Here is a 14,295-nt window from a genome sequence, read left to right on the forward strand (position 1 = left end):
TTGCATAATCCACCATCCCCTACAGCCCCTGGGATAGCAGTGGAGCTGGTACCCTGCCTCACAATTGTCCCAGGAATATCCTCAGTGAGACTCATTTTTCCCTCTTCCCCCTTCAAAATTAAAGGCCTATCAATCAGCCCTGCCAGTTCTTGTCCCAGGACTCCTTTACCTCTCAGAGACAAGCAGGTTTTTTCTACAGTCAGCAGGCCTGGAGTCTTGTAGAGCAGCCCATGAACTGGGCTGGATGTTAGGAACAGGCTCTTTACCATGAGGGTGGTGTAACACTGGAAGAGGTTGCCCAGGGAGGTGGTTAGGGCCCCATCCCTGGAGATATTCAAAGCATGGCTTGACAGGACTCTGGGCAGCCTGGTCTACTTGAGGATGCCCCTGCTTACTGCAGAGGGGGTTGGACTGCATGACCTTTGGAGGTCCCTGCCAACCCAGACCATTCCATGAGTACTTTTTACATGGCTGAAGTCCTCTGAAAGCAATCTTGTGCTTCCCAACAAGGCATCAGGAAGCCAAGCTTTTTGGAAAACCCTTACTTTTAGGCACATCCATGGGATTCAGGCTGCCAATGAGGTCTCTGACGTAGAGTCCATCCCCATCCTCCTTGCTCAGCCAGTTGTTGCAGGGGAAGTAAAAGCGGAGGTGAGGTCTGTTCATGTCAGTCACAATCACACGGTCGAGGAACCAGCCGGCGTTCAGTCCAGTGTTGTCATGCTCAATCCTAGCGGAAGGAACAACCCTGGGTTTGACACTTTGATTAAGCCTGGCCACCTCCACTGCAAATTGAAACTGTGTCCTGTTCTGGTGCTGGTTGCCCATGGGAAGAGACCAACCCCCACCTGGCTACAACCTCCCTTCAGGGAGTTGGAGACAGCAAGAAGGTCTCCCCTGAGCCTCCTCTTCTTCAGGCTAAGCAACCCCAGCTCCCTCAGCCTCTTCTCACAGGCTGTGCTCCAAACCCCTCCCCAGCCTCATTGCCCTTCTCTGGACACGTCCCAGTGAGTCAGCATCCTTCCTAAACTGAGGGGCAAGGCTAGAGCCACTATACAAAAATTGCTACTCATGCCCTGCTATCCAAAGTGTTTCATGGGACTTAGGGGCTTTTATAATGTATTTGGTAAATAATAATATTCATATATATATATAAATGTGTGTGTGTGTGTGTGTGTGTCTGTGAAGACATCACAGGGGCATACATGTGCTATTGTCTGCAAGGGGATGCACACAAACACACACACACTGTCATGTTCATTCAACATATGCTTTCATTCAACTTACACTGCATATCTAAAGCATAAGTGAGTCTCCTCCCACTCTGTATCCCTCCTGCTCTTTTCTCTTCTTACTTTGTTCATTCCCCATCACCACCACCTTTCCCATTTTCCCAGCTTTCTTCATACTACTTTCTAGTTTTTATTCTTATAAATGACAGTCAGGTGGTGATTCAAGGTAATCACTATCATTTACATTACACTAATTTAGCTAAAGAGGATAGCAAACCCCATTTACTTCCACTGGAACATAAAAATAGTTCTAAACACCTTCCTCCAGATTGCCTGTGACAGAAATACAATTCTTGGTGGGAAGCATGGATAGTTATAAGCAATACTGTAGGTGATTTCACGCTTCAGTTCAAATCTTAGGCAGTAAACAAGCTTTTACCATTCCTGAACTTCACCTTCATAGGAGCAAATTAACAAATAATGAATAAAACATGGCAACACTAATACCTCTGCACCCTGTCATTCAATTAGTACCTAGCAGAGCAGGTGCAGTGGCAGCCATGGAGTGAGGGTACCTTATTTTCTTTATTTGTCCAACGTTGTTGGTTTTCACTCTGAACACATCTGTTTTGCTCCTCTCAAAGGCCGTGCTGCTCCTGTAATATACATGCATCAAAAGCTATGGTAAAATGAAAACCACCAACAAGCAGTAACTTTGTCAGCAATCACATGTGGTGGCCTGACAGACTGCTAGTGTTTAAGGATGAAGAAAAGTCATTCCTAGGACTCTAAAGATCTACTTTCCAATGTCCTCTTCCCTGCAACAAGTCTCAGATGCTGCTAAGTACAGATATTTAACAGACTTTCTCTTCCTTCTTGAGCCCTAAGAATCCTCCCAGGAGCTGAGATGGAATCTTTTGGGGGGGAATGCAATGCTGGCCCAAGCAGATGCAAACCTTGGATCACATTCCATATCACCTCCAAGAATAAAACATGACAAAGGGTCTTCAAAATCCTCAACTAAATTGCCTGGGAAGGTCTGTAAGACTTTCCATCAGCAAATGGCTTTCAGAGGTGTCTGAAAATCATCTTGGGTGAAAATATTTCAAAGCAGTGCCAATGCAGCAAAAATTACATTGTAAAAACTCCCAACTCTTTGGTAACACCTCATCTGTGGTTTCTCACCTCTGCTAGCCCACCTATTGGCTGCTAAAGCAGAGGTAACAGGAAAAAAAAAAGAAAGAAAGAAAAGTGGATATTTTCAGCTGCTTCCTTCCAGGGTGGCTGGAAAATATTCAGAATGGTCAAGCCAGAGCTTCATTCAACCCTTATCAAACAGCCTTTGGTTGTCAACCAACATGGAAGATGCTGGTGAGTCTGCATAACATAACTGCACATCCGCCTCAGTTGCTTTACAGGATGTCAATACGCCTTTCATCTCCATTTCCCACTCCAAGAGGTGTCCTCTCCTGCCATCCTAGCCTCCACTCTTGCAATGGAGCAAGGGGGCTCCACAGTGTCTTTTGAGTTGCCTAGGGAGCCACAGATCTGCCCAGAGCTCAGCCAGAAATAAAAGCATCCAGCTGCACCAAAGAGTTCTTTCCATGTCCATCTTCTGACAGTTCTGTAACAACCACTGAAAACCTCCTTTGCAGCTTTCTCCTGTGATTTGTATCTCATTCAGAGCAAAAGGACCACGGAACAGGAACTATTTTGATTGGTTTTGGTGAAGTGTTAAATGTGTGATTAGTATTTCACAGGTGCAAGTAAAGGCAATATAAAATACATTGGCCCAGGTCAGGGGATGTAGAATTTAATTTCCATTTCTGCCTTTAGCTTGCAGTGTGATCTTTGGCAAGCAACTCACTTTGTGCTGGTGTTTCTTTTTTCATGAAAGTGTTATGAATAACATCAAGGTAAAACCCACCCTTCCTCTGAAGACACAGCCTCTCTCACCTGCTCACTGTGATGGACCCCCATTTCACCCGGGCCACTAAGCATTGTTACAGATGATTAAACATAACAAAACCCAGAAGACATATTGAGATGAACATGAAGCCACAGCACTTCAGCAGCATAAAGCCTCAGTGAAAAGCAGCTTGTACTCAGAAAGTTAATGAATATTAATAATCCAAGCAAAGGGGTTTGGTTTTGCTCAGCTCTCTTCTCCACATCATTGAAGGATCTGCATGCACCTTCCTTTAAAGGTTATTTGTGCTTTCTCCAAGTGCACAGGAAGCTCTCCTCCTCCTCCATTCTGCTGTTTCAGATCTCTCACCAGGACCACCACCACTTCATGAAAAGGCTAAAACAGTTAACCTTGCCGCGAAGACAAGAGACAATTAAATCCAGCCCAGCCTCCATCAACCTGGCTGTCAGAGAGAAAACAGTCAGCAAGTGCGAGGCAATTAGTTTGTCAGGCTTGAGCGAGCATCATAATGACAGCAGCTTCTCCCCACATCGGCTTCAAGAGATCAATGCGGTGCTGCAGGCTGCTACTGAGATGGCACAGAAGTATTAAGTGAGACTAATTGCCCCAAAGCTTTCAGCACACTGGTCCCAGTGGCTGCTGGCTTACAGCAATCCCAGCAGTGTGTGGGTCTCGCTCTCTTGCTGGGACAGTGGGATAGTGGTGGGGAGGAAACCCGGTGTTTGAAGAGGCAGCAGGTGAGCATCTGAAAGTGCCCATCGAGCAGATGCCTCATCTTGAAAGAGCTTGGAGAAGCACGACTGCGATGCATGAGTTAAACTCCTGGGAAGCCTCGCTGTTGAAAGGTAGGGAGAATTTGACACATCTCTTCCCTGGAAATGGATATGCAGCATCAACAGCACAGAAAATGAAGAAAGAAAAATTTAAGGGAAAATCCAATCCTTCCTTCCAGCATTCTTCTAGCATTGCAAGTTCAGTGTGAAGAGTGAGGGAATATCCTATGTTGAAAGGCTATACTGAAGTTTATTCCACCACCCTCTACCTTCTCCCTCCCGCAGAAAAACAAAAAAAAGAACAAAAATTTTTAATAAAAAGAAAGAGAGATGGAGAAATTACAGCTGGGCTGTACCAGAGCCTGATCCAGGCTAGGGTAAAAACATTCACAGCCTGATTACCAAGAGGGATTTGTTACACCAAACAACGCAGCACACTTCCTTGCACAGCTCCGGTGACGCAAAGCAGGAAAAAAATCTGACTTGGAAATTGCAGCACTACATTTCTAATGTTCAGGCTTGACTGGATTCAGACTCACTGACTGGGCATGGCCTGTTAAAGGCCCTTAAAAATCAACAGGATTTCACTTGGAGCCCTATCATTCATCTACAGTATCAGGTTAGGGAACTTCAGATAATATGTTTCATTCAGGTTATTTTATTTCACATATTTAATTGGCTTTAGTGGCTCTATTTTTCATATTTAGTTATATTTTGTTGTGTTTTGTTATGTTTTGTTATACTTTTTATATTTTGTTGTATTATTTTGTCTAATTGCTTTGTAAGAAACATTTACAAAACTTCACTGAAGACTGGTATGTGGAATTCTCAAATACTTTTCACATCTGAAGCTGTTTTCAGATTCTTTTGTTTGAATGACTGACTGCAGGTTTCACTGCACGTGGTACTGCAAACATGCAATGATTCAGACCACTAGAGGAGAGGCTGAGGGAGTTGGGGGTGCTTAGCCTGGAGAAGAGAAGGCTCAGGGCAGACCTTCTTGCTCTTTACAACTGCCTGAAGGCAGGTTGTAGCCAGGTGGGGGTTGGTCTCTTCTCCCAGACAACCAGCACCAGAACAAGAGGACACATTCTCAAGCTGTGCCAGGGGAGGTTTAGGCTGTAGGTGAAGAGAAAGTTCTTCACTGAGCGAGTCGTTCACTATTGGAATGTACTGCCCAGGGAGGTGGTGGAGTCACCGTCCCTGGAGGTGTTCAAGAGGGGATTGGATGTGGCACTTGGTGCCATGGTTTAGTCATGAGGTCTGTGGTGACAGGTTGGACGTGATGATCTTTGAGGTCTCTTCCAACCTTGGTGATTCTGTGATTCACTTCTGTCAGCTAATGGCACTCTTTCCAGAGCTGAGCTCCTAGGAACAAGGCAAAATCTAGGTGCTGATCACAGCAGCCTCATAAAAATAATATTTAGCACTGATGGAGTAACCTGAACAAATTTAGCTTTGAATCACTGCATTAATGATTGTTGTAAATTGACTTCCTATTAGGTGTTTTATTTGCAAAAGCTCCTCACACTTAGGTCTGCCTACAAAAACACTGTGGATGAAAAAGGCTGTGCAGAAGCACAGTGTTGCTGTGCATGTCAGTTAAAACAGAATTTAAAAGATGCCCTATTAAATCATCAGAAAGAGTCAGCTCTTGGTGGCATCGCTCTGCAACCTTGCTGGCAGGTCCACCTGCTCCTGCCACTGATTATTAGCAGCAGCAGGAGGGAGCTGGGTACCAATTTCTAGAAGGTTGCTCAGCAAAAGGGATCCTATAGTCGGTGGCTCTCCAGGGAAAAATAAATGCCATGGAGTTCATCTGCTGTTTCACAGGAGGTGAGTTTCTTATGGACTGCGGGTGGGCAATGTAGTTTGAACATACTAAGTGACAGGAATTGGCACTCAATGGTTGGTTGGTTTTTCCTGTCTACAGACATCTTTGTTCATCCTCAGATTATCTAATATACATTATAGGCTGGGTGAATCTGTGTTATCAGGCCTCTGGCTTGGATGACACCTTGCAACTAGAATAGAATAGAATAGAATAGAATAGAATAGAATAGAATAGAATAGAATAGAATAGAATTAACCAGGTTGGAAAAGACCTTTGAGGTCATCCAGTCCAATCTACTACCCAACACCACCTAATCAACTAAACCATGGCACCAAGTGCCTCATCCAGTCTCTTCCTAAACACCTCCAGTGATGGTGACTCCACCACCTCCCTGGGCAGCACATTCCAATGGCCAATCTCTCTCTCTGTGAAGAACTTCCTAACATCCAGCCTGAACCTCCCCTGGCACAGCTTCAGACTGTGTCCTCTTGTTCTGGTGCTGGGTGCCTGGGAGAAGAGACCAACCCCCACCTGGCTACAACCTCCCTTCAGGGACTTGTAGACAGCAAGAAGGTCTCCCCTGAGCCTCCTCTTCTCCAGGCTAAGCAACCCCAGCTCCCTCAGCCTCTCCTCACAGGGCTGTGCTCCAGACCCCTCCCCAGCTTTGTTGCCCTTCTCTGGACACCTTCCAGCAGCTCAATATCTTTCTGAAACTGAGGGGCCCAGAACTGGACACAGGACTCAAGATGCGGCCTAACCAGTGCTGAATACAGGGTAGAATGACCTCCCTGCTCCTGCTGGCCACACTATTCCTAATGCAGGCCAGGATGCCATTGGGCTTCTTGGCCACCTGGGCACACTGATGGCTCATGTTCAGCCTGCTATCAACCAGTAAAGGCAGATGACAAAAGGTATTATAAAAACATTACGATGTGTCAGCCTCAATCCTGTTTTTCCCTACATATCCACTATCAGTCACCCCTGGAGAGAGGGCACTGGCCTGGTTGGACTTATGAACAGCTTAACTGCTAAAAAACCCCAGTGTGTTCAAACTACGTTTACTCTTAACACAGAGCTCAAATAACAACATCATGCACCTTCTTGGAGCAACAAATACTCTAAGGATTTTGGTGTGCAAATATTTTGCCAGGATTGTTGTCATGAAGCTGACAACATCAGTCAGCAGGTGGCTGGAAATACTGCATAAAGCAACATACATCTAAAAACACTCCAGATGGAAAAGAAACCAGCTGAAAAAGCACAGTGACTGCAAATGTCTCTATACCAAGGACATTGTTTTGCTATTCTGCAAAAATCCTCAGCAGCAGAAGGAATCCTACTTAAACAAACACAGAAGAACTAGTGAGAAAACGGTCCCACTAGAAAGGATTTAATTGGAAAGGATAAATTGCTCAGGGGTGTAGCAGAAGGGTAACACCCAAGAGCCAAACACCATCCCAAAACCATGAAAGCCTATCTCCAAAGTTACCCTGAAATTTTACACAGTGCCATAGGCACACTGAAATAACCTATGTCATATCCAAGAGCTTGAAATAGCCTCAGTCCTATTCAGTTATAGATTCTGATAGTCTTAATGGCATATGCTGGATGTGTGCTGCTTCACTTTGTACTGCATGGAGCATCAATGCCTTAATGCCAGCCTTTCACCTGTACTTGCATGATCTGCATGAAGAAAATAAACCACTGGCATTTAATTGAGATAATCTTCACTACTCTTTGTTATCTGCACTGTGGTTATTATTACCTGGAGAAACTGAACACAAAGCAGAGAGTGCTGTCAGTAATGGTGTAAAGATTTAACATTGGCCTCACCTTGTTCAGTATTGGGGCCCCCACTACAAGAAGGATATTGAGGCTCTGGAGTGTGCCCAGAGAAGGGCAATGAAGCTGGTGAAGGTTCTAGAGTACAAATCTTATGAAGAGTGGCTGAGGCAACACGTATTGTTCAGTCTAGAGGAAAGGAGGCCGAGGGTAGGCCTTCTTGCACCCTACAAGTACCTGTAAAGAGGTTGTAGTGAGATTAGGGGTTGGTCTCTTCTCTCTAATAGCAAGTGATAAGACAACAGGAAACGGCCTCAAGTTGCACCAGGAGAGGTTCGGGTTGGACATTCAAAAAAGGCTCTTCACCAAAAGGATTGTCAAGCCCTGTAACAGGCTACCCAGGGAAGTGGTGGAGACACCATCCCTGGAGGTCTTTAAAAGACCTCCAGTTGCATTGCTGAAGGATGTGGTTTAGTAGTCGACTTGGTAGCACTGGGCTAACAGTTGGACTCTATGTTCTTGAGGGTCTTTTCCAACAAATGATTCTGTGATTTCCCAATATTAAATTACATTTTGAATTGCATGTATTGTGCCCAATTTAGGGGCAAATTTTACTCTTCAAAAAATACAGAATACAGAATTAACCAGGTTGGAAAAGACCTTTGAGACCATTGAGCCCAACCAAATGTCTGTCCCATTCCCTTGGAGAAAAATTTGTGAGACTTTTAATGAGAATGAACTCAAACATTTTAAAGACTGAGATTAATGATATAGAATAGGGGTAGGATTTTGATTAAGGCAGAATGGTTGCGTTTGTTCCAGGAAGGTATTTTTTACTCATCCAGGGGGGAAAACTGGCCGGTCTGAAAAATGCTGCTAGCACTGAGCAGCACAGACCTGGTCCAGCAACTAAATTCTGTTAAGCCTGCATGTTTTCAGTAAATTCCTGTTTCTCCCTCTAAGGCTTGGCTTTCCTTGTAGTTGTACCACCAACTGTAGTTGTATGTGCACAGCTGCAGGTAGATTGTAACTCACACATATGTCAATTCTACTGGTTCCTATTTCTTCAGTACCACTGTCTAAGCATCCTTCCAGGTGGTTTGGTTCCTGAATTTCTAGACACAGGACAATCAGTAAGCTTGAGGAAGAGCAAGACAAACTGTACACTTTGTTTCTCTTTCTGAAGGGAATGTAGACTCCAAAGAGTGCTGTCACTTAACACTGCTCCAGATTGTTAAGTTTTCAAAGCATGGTGTAGGTGCTGCAAATCAGAGTACATAAATCAGGCATAAATCAGAGTACAGTCACACATGTAAGCAGCTTTAAAATAGGAAACATCCTTTGTCATTAAAGGAAAGGTATTGCAACCCATCTCTGAAGAAGTGCTTCAGCAGCAATGTGCTGTGCTTTGGGTTCCTGTGCTTCCTAGCCTGAACAGCCCCTTCTGGACCAACTTCCTAGTACTTTTTACTGTATCAACTATTCAGAGTAAATAACCTTTCCTTCCTGTATTTGTTTGTTTATTCCAGAGCAGTTAATCAGCAATACCAGATCTCCTGTAATTCAGTATGGCTTCAAACATTAACCCCCTTGAAAGACCATCACATACATACTCTGCAATTTGTATGCATTTGCTGACATTATCTGTTCCATGATAGAATAGAATAGAATAGAATAGAATAGAATAGAATAGAATAGAATAGAATAGAATAGAATAGAATAGAATAGAATAGAATAGAATTAACCAGGCTGGAAAAGACCTTTGAGGTCATCCAGTCCAACCTATCACCCAGCAGCACCTAATCAACTAAACCATGGCACCAAGTGCCTCATCCAGTCTCTTCCTAAACACCTCCAGGGATGGTGACTCCACCACCTCCCTGGGCAGCACATTCCAATGGCCAATCTCTCTTGCTGGGAAGAACTTCTTCCTAACATCCAGCCTAAGGATGCAGGAGCAGGAAAATCTCTGTGTAGTGAATCAATACTAAGGAGAAGGGGCTGCCAGTGGGAGGTATTCACATAGGAAATTTAAAATAAAATTTCAAATCCAGTGCATAGTCCTCAAATTCAGGAATTATTTAATCTTTCTTTCAGACTGCTGTATGTGCTCAATATTTTTCTTTTTTAAATCCTTATTATTAAAAAAATAAAAAGGTAAAATCTGTGTGGTGGTTTAGGCTGGGTGCTGGCCCGGATGCCACTGCGCAGGCCACACCTGGGAGGTCCCAAGGGGTGGGCCCAGCCCAGGGGGTGGTCATGGGAACCAGGTATTCCATTCCCATAGTGCCCTGCTCCCCTATAAAAGGTCCATGCGGGGTCTTCACTTCCTCTTTTGTCCCCTCCTGCTGCCTAGGTAAAATGGCTGAGCTGCCTCCCTTGGGCATGCCCAGGCCCAAGGCTGGGTTGGGGGAGGGGTGGGGGAGAAAAGAGCCCTGGGGGGTATTTGGGTGTACCCCCAGGTGGGAATGGGATGTTCTTGGGTATGTTCTGGGATCTCTCTCTTTGTCATGGTGCTTGTGGGTCTCTGTAAAACTTTCATTGTTGTTTTTATTGTTTTCCTATTTAAACTTTCCATCACTTTTGCAATCCATTTGTCTGAGTCGTTATTTCTGCCTGTGGTGGGGAGGCGATCTGCCCCAACCCATTACAATCTGCCTATGAGTATTTATTACAGTTGTCACTAGCTGGACCATGTAACCTTGACACTGAAAAGTGGATTCATTTACATGATCAATAAATAAGTGTATTTGCTACTAAATACCATGCATGAGCCAGCAGCGGCGTTCCCAGCTGAGTTTTGTGATCAGTCCTCAACCTTAGCATGATGGAAAACACTTGAGCATGGAGAAGCAAAACACTGTGGAGGTTTTGCACTGCTTGATCAGTGCTGACTCATGAAGAAGCAGCTTATACCTGTAGGGTAGGTATCAGCAATGGCCAAAGTGCACCAAACAATTCCTTCATGTCCACCCAATGTGACCATGACAGAGACCACAGAAACAAACCTATTTGTGTTAGTGCTTTTAGCTTCTGGCTGAGCTACAGCTGAGGCAGGATGGCAGGTGGGGATCTGGAGAGTTGTTGCTAGGTTTTCAGGTGGGATTATGCCAAGAGGAACTGGAGCCAAGGAGCACTTTGCCAGCACCCATCCAACAACTCCAGTGAGATGTTACCATTCCCCTAGACTGACAGGCAGCAACTGCAAAGGAGGATTCATACCAGTCCCTCCCAGACCCAAACACCACTTGGCTAAGCCTCCCTGCCTAAATAAATGCACCTTTTGGAAGAGTGCTTCCACTTGCAGAACTGATGTTCCTCCTCTCAAGTCATGATGAAGATTTCTTTTTTTTTTTTTTTTGCAGTTACCTTATTGTTGGCCAGCGATAAAAACACAGGATATTTCATTAGCTTTCCATGTCTTCCCTTTACCACACATAACAAGAAGATCTGAAATGTCATGTATTTCACTACCAGCACACAATCATGAAAGAAATAAGAGAGACCTATTCTAACCAGAAGCTGAAATGGTAGTACCATCTTTAGGCAATGCATGATATTTTAGCTTTCTGTCATGTACAGAGAAATGTAAGCACTTATAAAATGTCATGCATTTGCAGTCATAAGTGAACTCTTGTAAACATTTAGTTGAAAGATGCATGAGATTCCATCCTTTTGCCATATTCACAAAGCTGCATAATAAATTTTGGGGTAAACTGACTATTTCACGGCTTGCTTTAGGAGACAAGACCATCAATTAACTAGATCTGCAGACACTCCTACACTCAGACTAGCTTTTTCCTTGCTGTTCCTCGATAAAGCACTGTAACATGCCAGACACTGCTTAGAGATGCAAAAATTTCCCTAACGTTTGGGAAACCTCTAGTGAAAAGCTGCAGTTCTAGCGGTTGCCTCCTATGGGACCAGCTTTAAGAGAGATGAACTACAGAAGGTTGGCTTCCCATGCATTTCATTCTTGCTTACCAACATCTCAGCCATCTGCTCTCTGCAGCAGCGAGGATCAAGCCCAAATCTAGGTCTCAGCAAACTCAGATCGCTGCTGCTACAACCTAAAATAATCTCTGTCTGTCCCCTCTTTCACAACATAGAAATAGTGAGTCCATGTGGAAAGAGCAAGCATTAACCAAAGTGCCAGAAAAGATGACTTGTACAATAAGTAGCTCATCTAAGGCCATAGCTGATTAAGAAATCTATTATGGAGATCTCCTGACTTCTTCTTTTTTTTTAAGGGACTAAAGTAGTCTATTTTTATTTCAGATAGCATTCAGATTCCTTCTATAGCCACATGCAGAATACTGTCACAATTAAATAGTTCCATGCAAACTCTGACCACAAGAAAACTCTCTGGAATGCAGATGCTTCTTTTGCTTCTTTAAGGGATTTGCCAAATACTGTGAGGCAGGTTTGGGTGCTCGAAGCTCCAACCCCAGCAAAGCTACCTCTGCTTCCAGTTGTGTCAGTCACCTGCTACAGGACCATGTCATCCTTCACCTCCTCATCCTGCTTTCCTTCTCTGTTCAATCAAGAGAAACAGCATTCCACTTTTTAAGTTCTTTGTGATGTCTGGATGAAAATCACAGAACAGAGACAAAGCATTTTGCATAGATATAAAATACACAAACAGCAAGTTCTTCCTAGCATGCCCAGGATTGCCTGGATAATACAACTCCCGTGCCTAGCTCTGATTTCTGGATTTCAAATATGGCAAACAGGGCTGAAATTTCATGTATTTTCTTTACCATTCCCATATCATTTTCTTTACAGACTCTCATGTTTGAGTTGCTTCACTGGGAAGAGAAGCTCTTTTGAGGGTAAAATTTAAAATAGCTGCAGGTACCTCTTGTCGGTGCTGTAGAAACGGAGAAAATGTGAAGTTACCGTGTGACATTAGCACAGGAGTCATAATTCTGAAGCACATTTTCCAGAAAACCAAAGCAACAATAACACTGAAAAACCAGAGACTAACAGCCTCTCCTAGACCCTAGAGAAGAGATTCCTGCTTATCTCAGTGCAGTGGTCTGGCTAAGGGGAAGTTTTAGTATGTGCAGAGCTGGGACTTGATAAAAGTCACCTTGCTTTCAAGGGAGCTGAGCACCTGCTGGTCCTGATGCTTGCTTTCTATACAAAAAAGTAATGCTATTGGGAGAGTGAAAAGCCTTGTAGTAGGTTTTTAAGTTGTAAAATATAGTTCAACTGAATGATAACGGAGAAATTGCATCCAGAGGGTGGCACTGGCATCAGCTGGAGGAAAATAGAACAGCGTCACCGCAGTGATGTGCAGCCACGTTGGTGTGCAGTAAGGCACACAGCAGATAGGATGGAAACAGTCTAAATAAGGAATCAGTTTAAATTCTTCAATTTCTGCTTGCCTCAGATTTCCTGTGGCTGGCTGTGGGTGGCTACCCATCAACATTACTTCAAGCCCACTAAGCTACTCTACAGAAAGATTTAAGGATACTTCTCTCTGTAACTGGCTTAGCATGGAGACCTCAGTGGGATTCAGGCATGTGAACATAGCCCATCATGCCTACTTCAACAAGTGATGAATATTCTCAGCTCCTAAACTGGGAGCTCCTAATTTAAGCTATAAGAAAAGCAAATATCCCCACACCTTGCAAGTGTAAGCCTTATATAATATGAATCTGAACACACATTTCCACCTACAGAAAGAAATGCAGATTTGCAAGGGATTTGGTAAGAAATATGCAATGGCAAAACTTCAGATTTCCCTGGTGTTCTTCAAACACCTTTTAGATTTATTCCCTCCACATCTACCTGCACAATATCATGTCCTATCAAAATGCAGTAAAAGTTACTGAAGAACAGGACTCAAAGATACCAATTTCCTTCAGATACTCACTTGCTTGTGAGGTGAGTCTTGGGAGTAATCCCAAACTCTCCAAAGAGAGTAACAAAGACGTTGGCGTCAGTTCCTGCTCCCCGGACATCTCCTGTCACTGTTACCACCTCATAAACTGTGGAAGAAGAGAAGTAAGATCAGGACAAGAGCAAAATCCCTCAGCCTAAATATTACAGATCCAAGCCATCCCCAAACCTGAGCTGAAATATAGATCTCAGAGACAGATCTCTGCATCAGAGCCTGGATGACGCACTTGGTGCCATGGTTTAGTTGATTAGATGGTGTGGGGTGATGGGTTGGACTCGATGATCTCAAAGGTCTTTTCCAACCTGGTTAATTCTGTATTCTGTAATACAAACTCATCTCTTGGACAGGACAGCCTCTGCTGAGGATGAGTGCAATTAGTGACAATCATCACAACAAATTAAAAAAGGTGGACAATTTGTATGGGTAGAGGGATTGAGTTCAGAGAGGCACTGTCAAAAATAAAACACTTCTCTGTGAACACAGCACCTCCCCTACAATAATCCATGTGCACATATTACATATGACCTGAACTTACGTGATGCATTAGGGTAAAGCATTTTTCATGGATATGCATATCAACACAATGCTTACTTTCCTGTTTGCTCTGATAATATACTTGTATGAAGCTGAGAAATCACTGAAACCAGAAAGTTTGCATTTCAGTTGTTGTGGAGACTTTACCAGAGACCAAACAGCAAATCATGATGAGAATAAGGTAGGAAGATGTTTAAATTAGAGTCTCAAAGTTCTGTCAATTTATCTTTCACAGCAGTAGATTGAGTGGCAACTTTATTAACACACATTGGTATCCTCTTGGGAAGAACACAAGTCAAAAA

At 43.8% G+C, this 14,295-nt stretch overlaps 1 protein-coding gene across 1 annotated transcript in view; it reads right to left on the bottom strand.

Moving 5' to 3' along the window:
• The window catches only part of LOXHD1 (lipoxygenase homology PLAT domains 1), a 196,361-nt gene extending 182,345 nt beyond the window's left edge, over positions 1-14,016 (bottom strand). The window contains exons 1-4 of the mRNA XM_054177788.1: positions 13,995-14,016; positions 13,433-13,547; positions 1,808-1,888; positions 546-730 (exon numbers count right to left, since the gene is read on the bottom strand). Of these exons, the coding sequence (XP_054033763.1) occupies positions 546-730; positions 1,808-1,888; positions 13,433-13,547; positions 13,995-14,016 (403 nt within the window). The remainder of the gene's footprint in view (positions 1-545; positions 731-1,807; positions 1,889-13,432; positions 13,548-13,994) is intronic.
• Positions 14,017-14,295: the final 279 nt, after the last annotated feature.

The sequence above is a fragment of the Dryobates pubescens genome, chromosome Z, assembly GCF_014839835.1.
Source record: "Dryobates pubescens isolate bDryPub1 chromosome Z, bDryPub1.pri, whole genome shotgun sequence".
Taxonomy (NCBI): Eukaryota; Metazoa; Chordata; class Aves; order Piciformes; family Picidae; genus Dryobates; species Dryobates pubescens.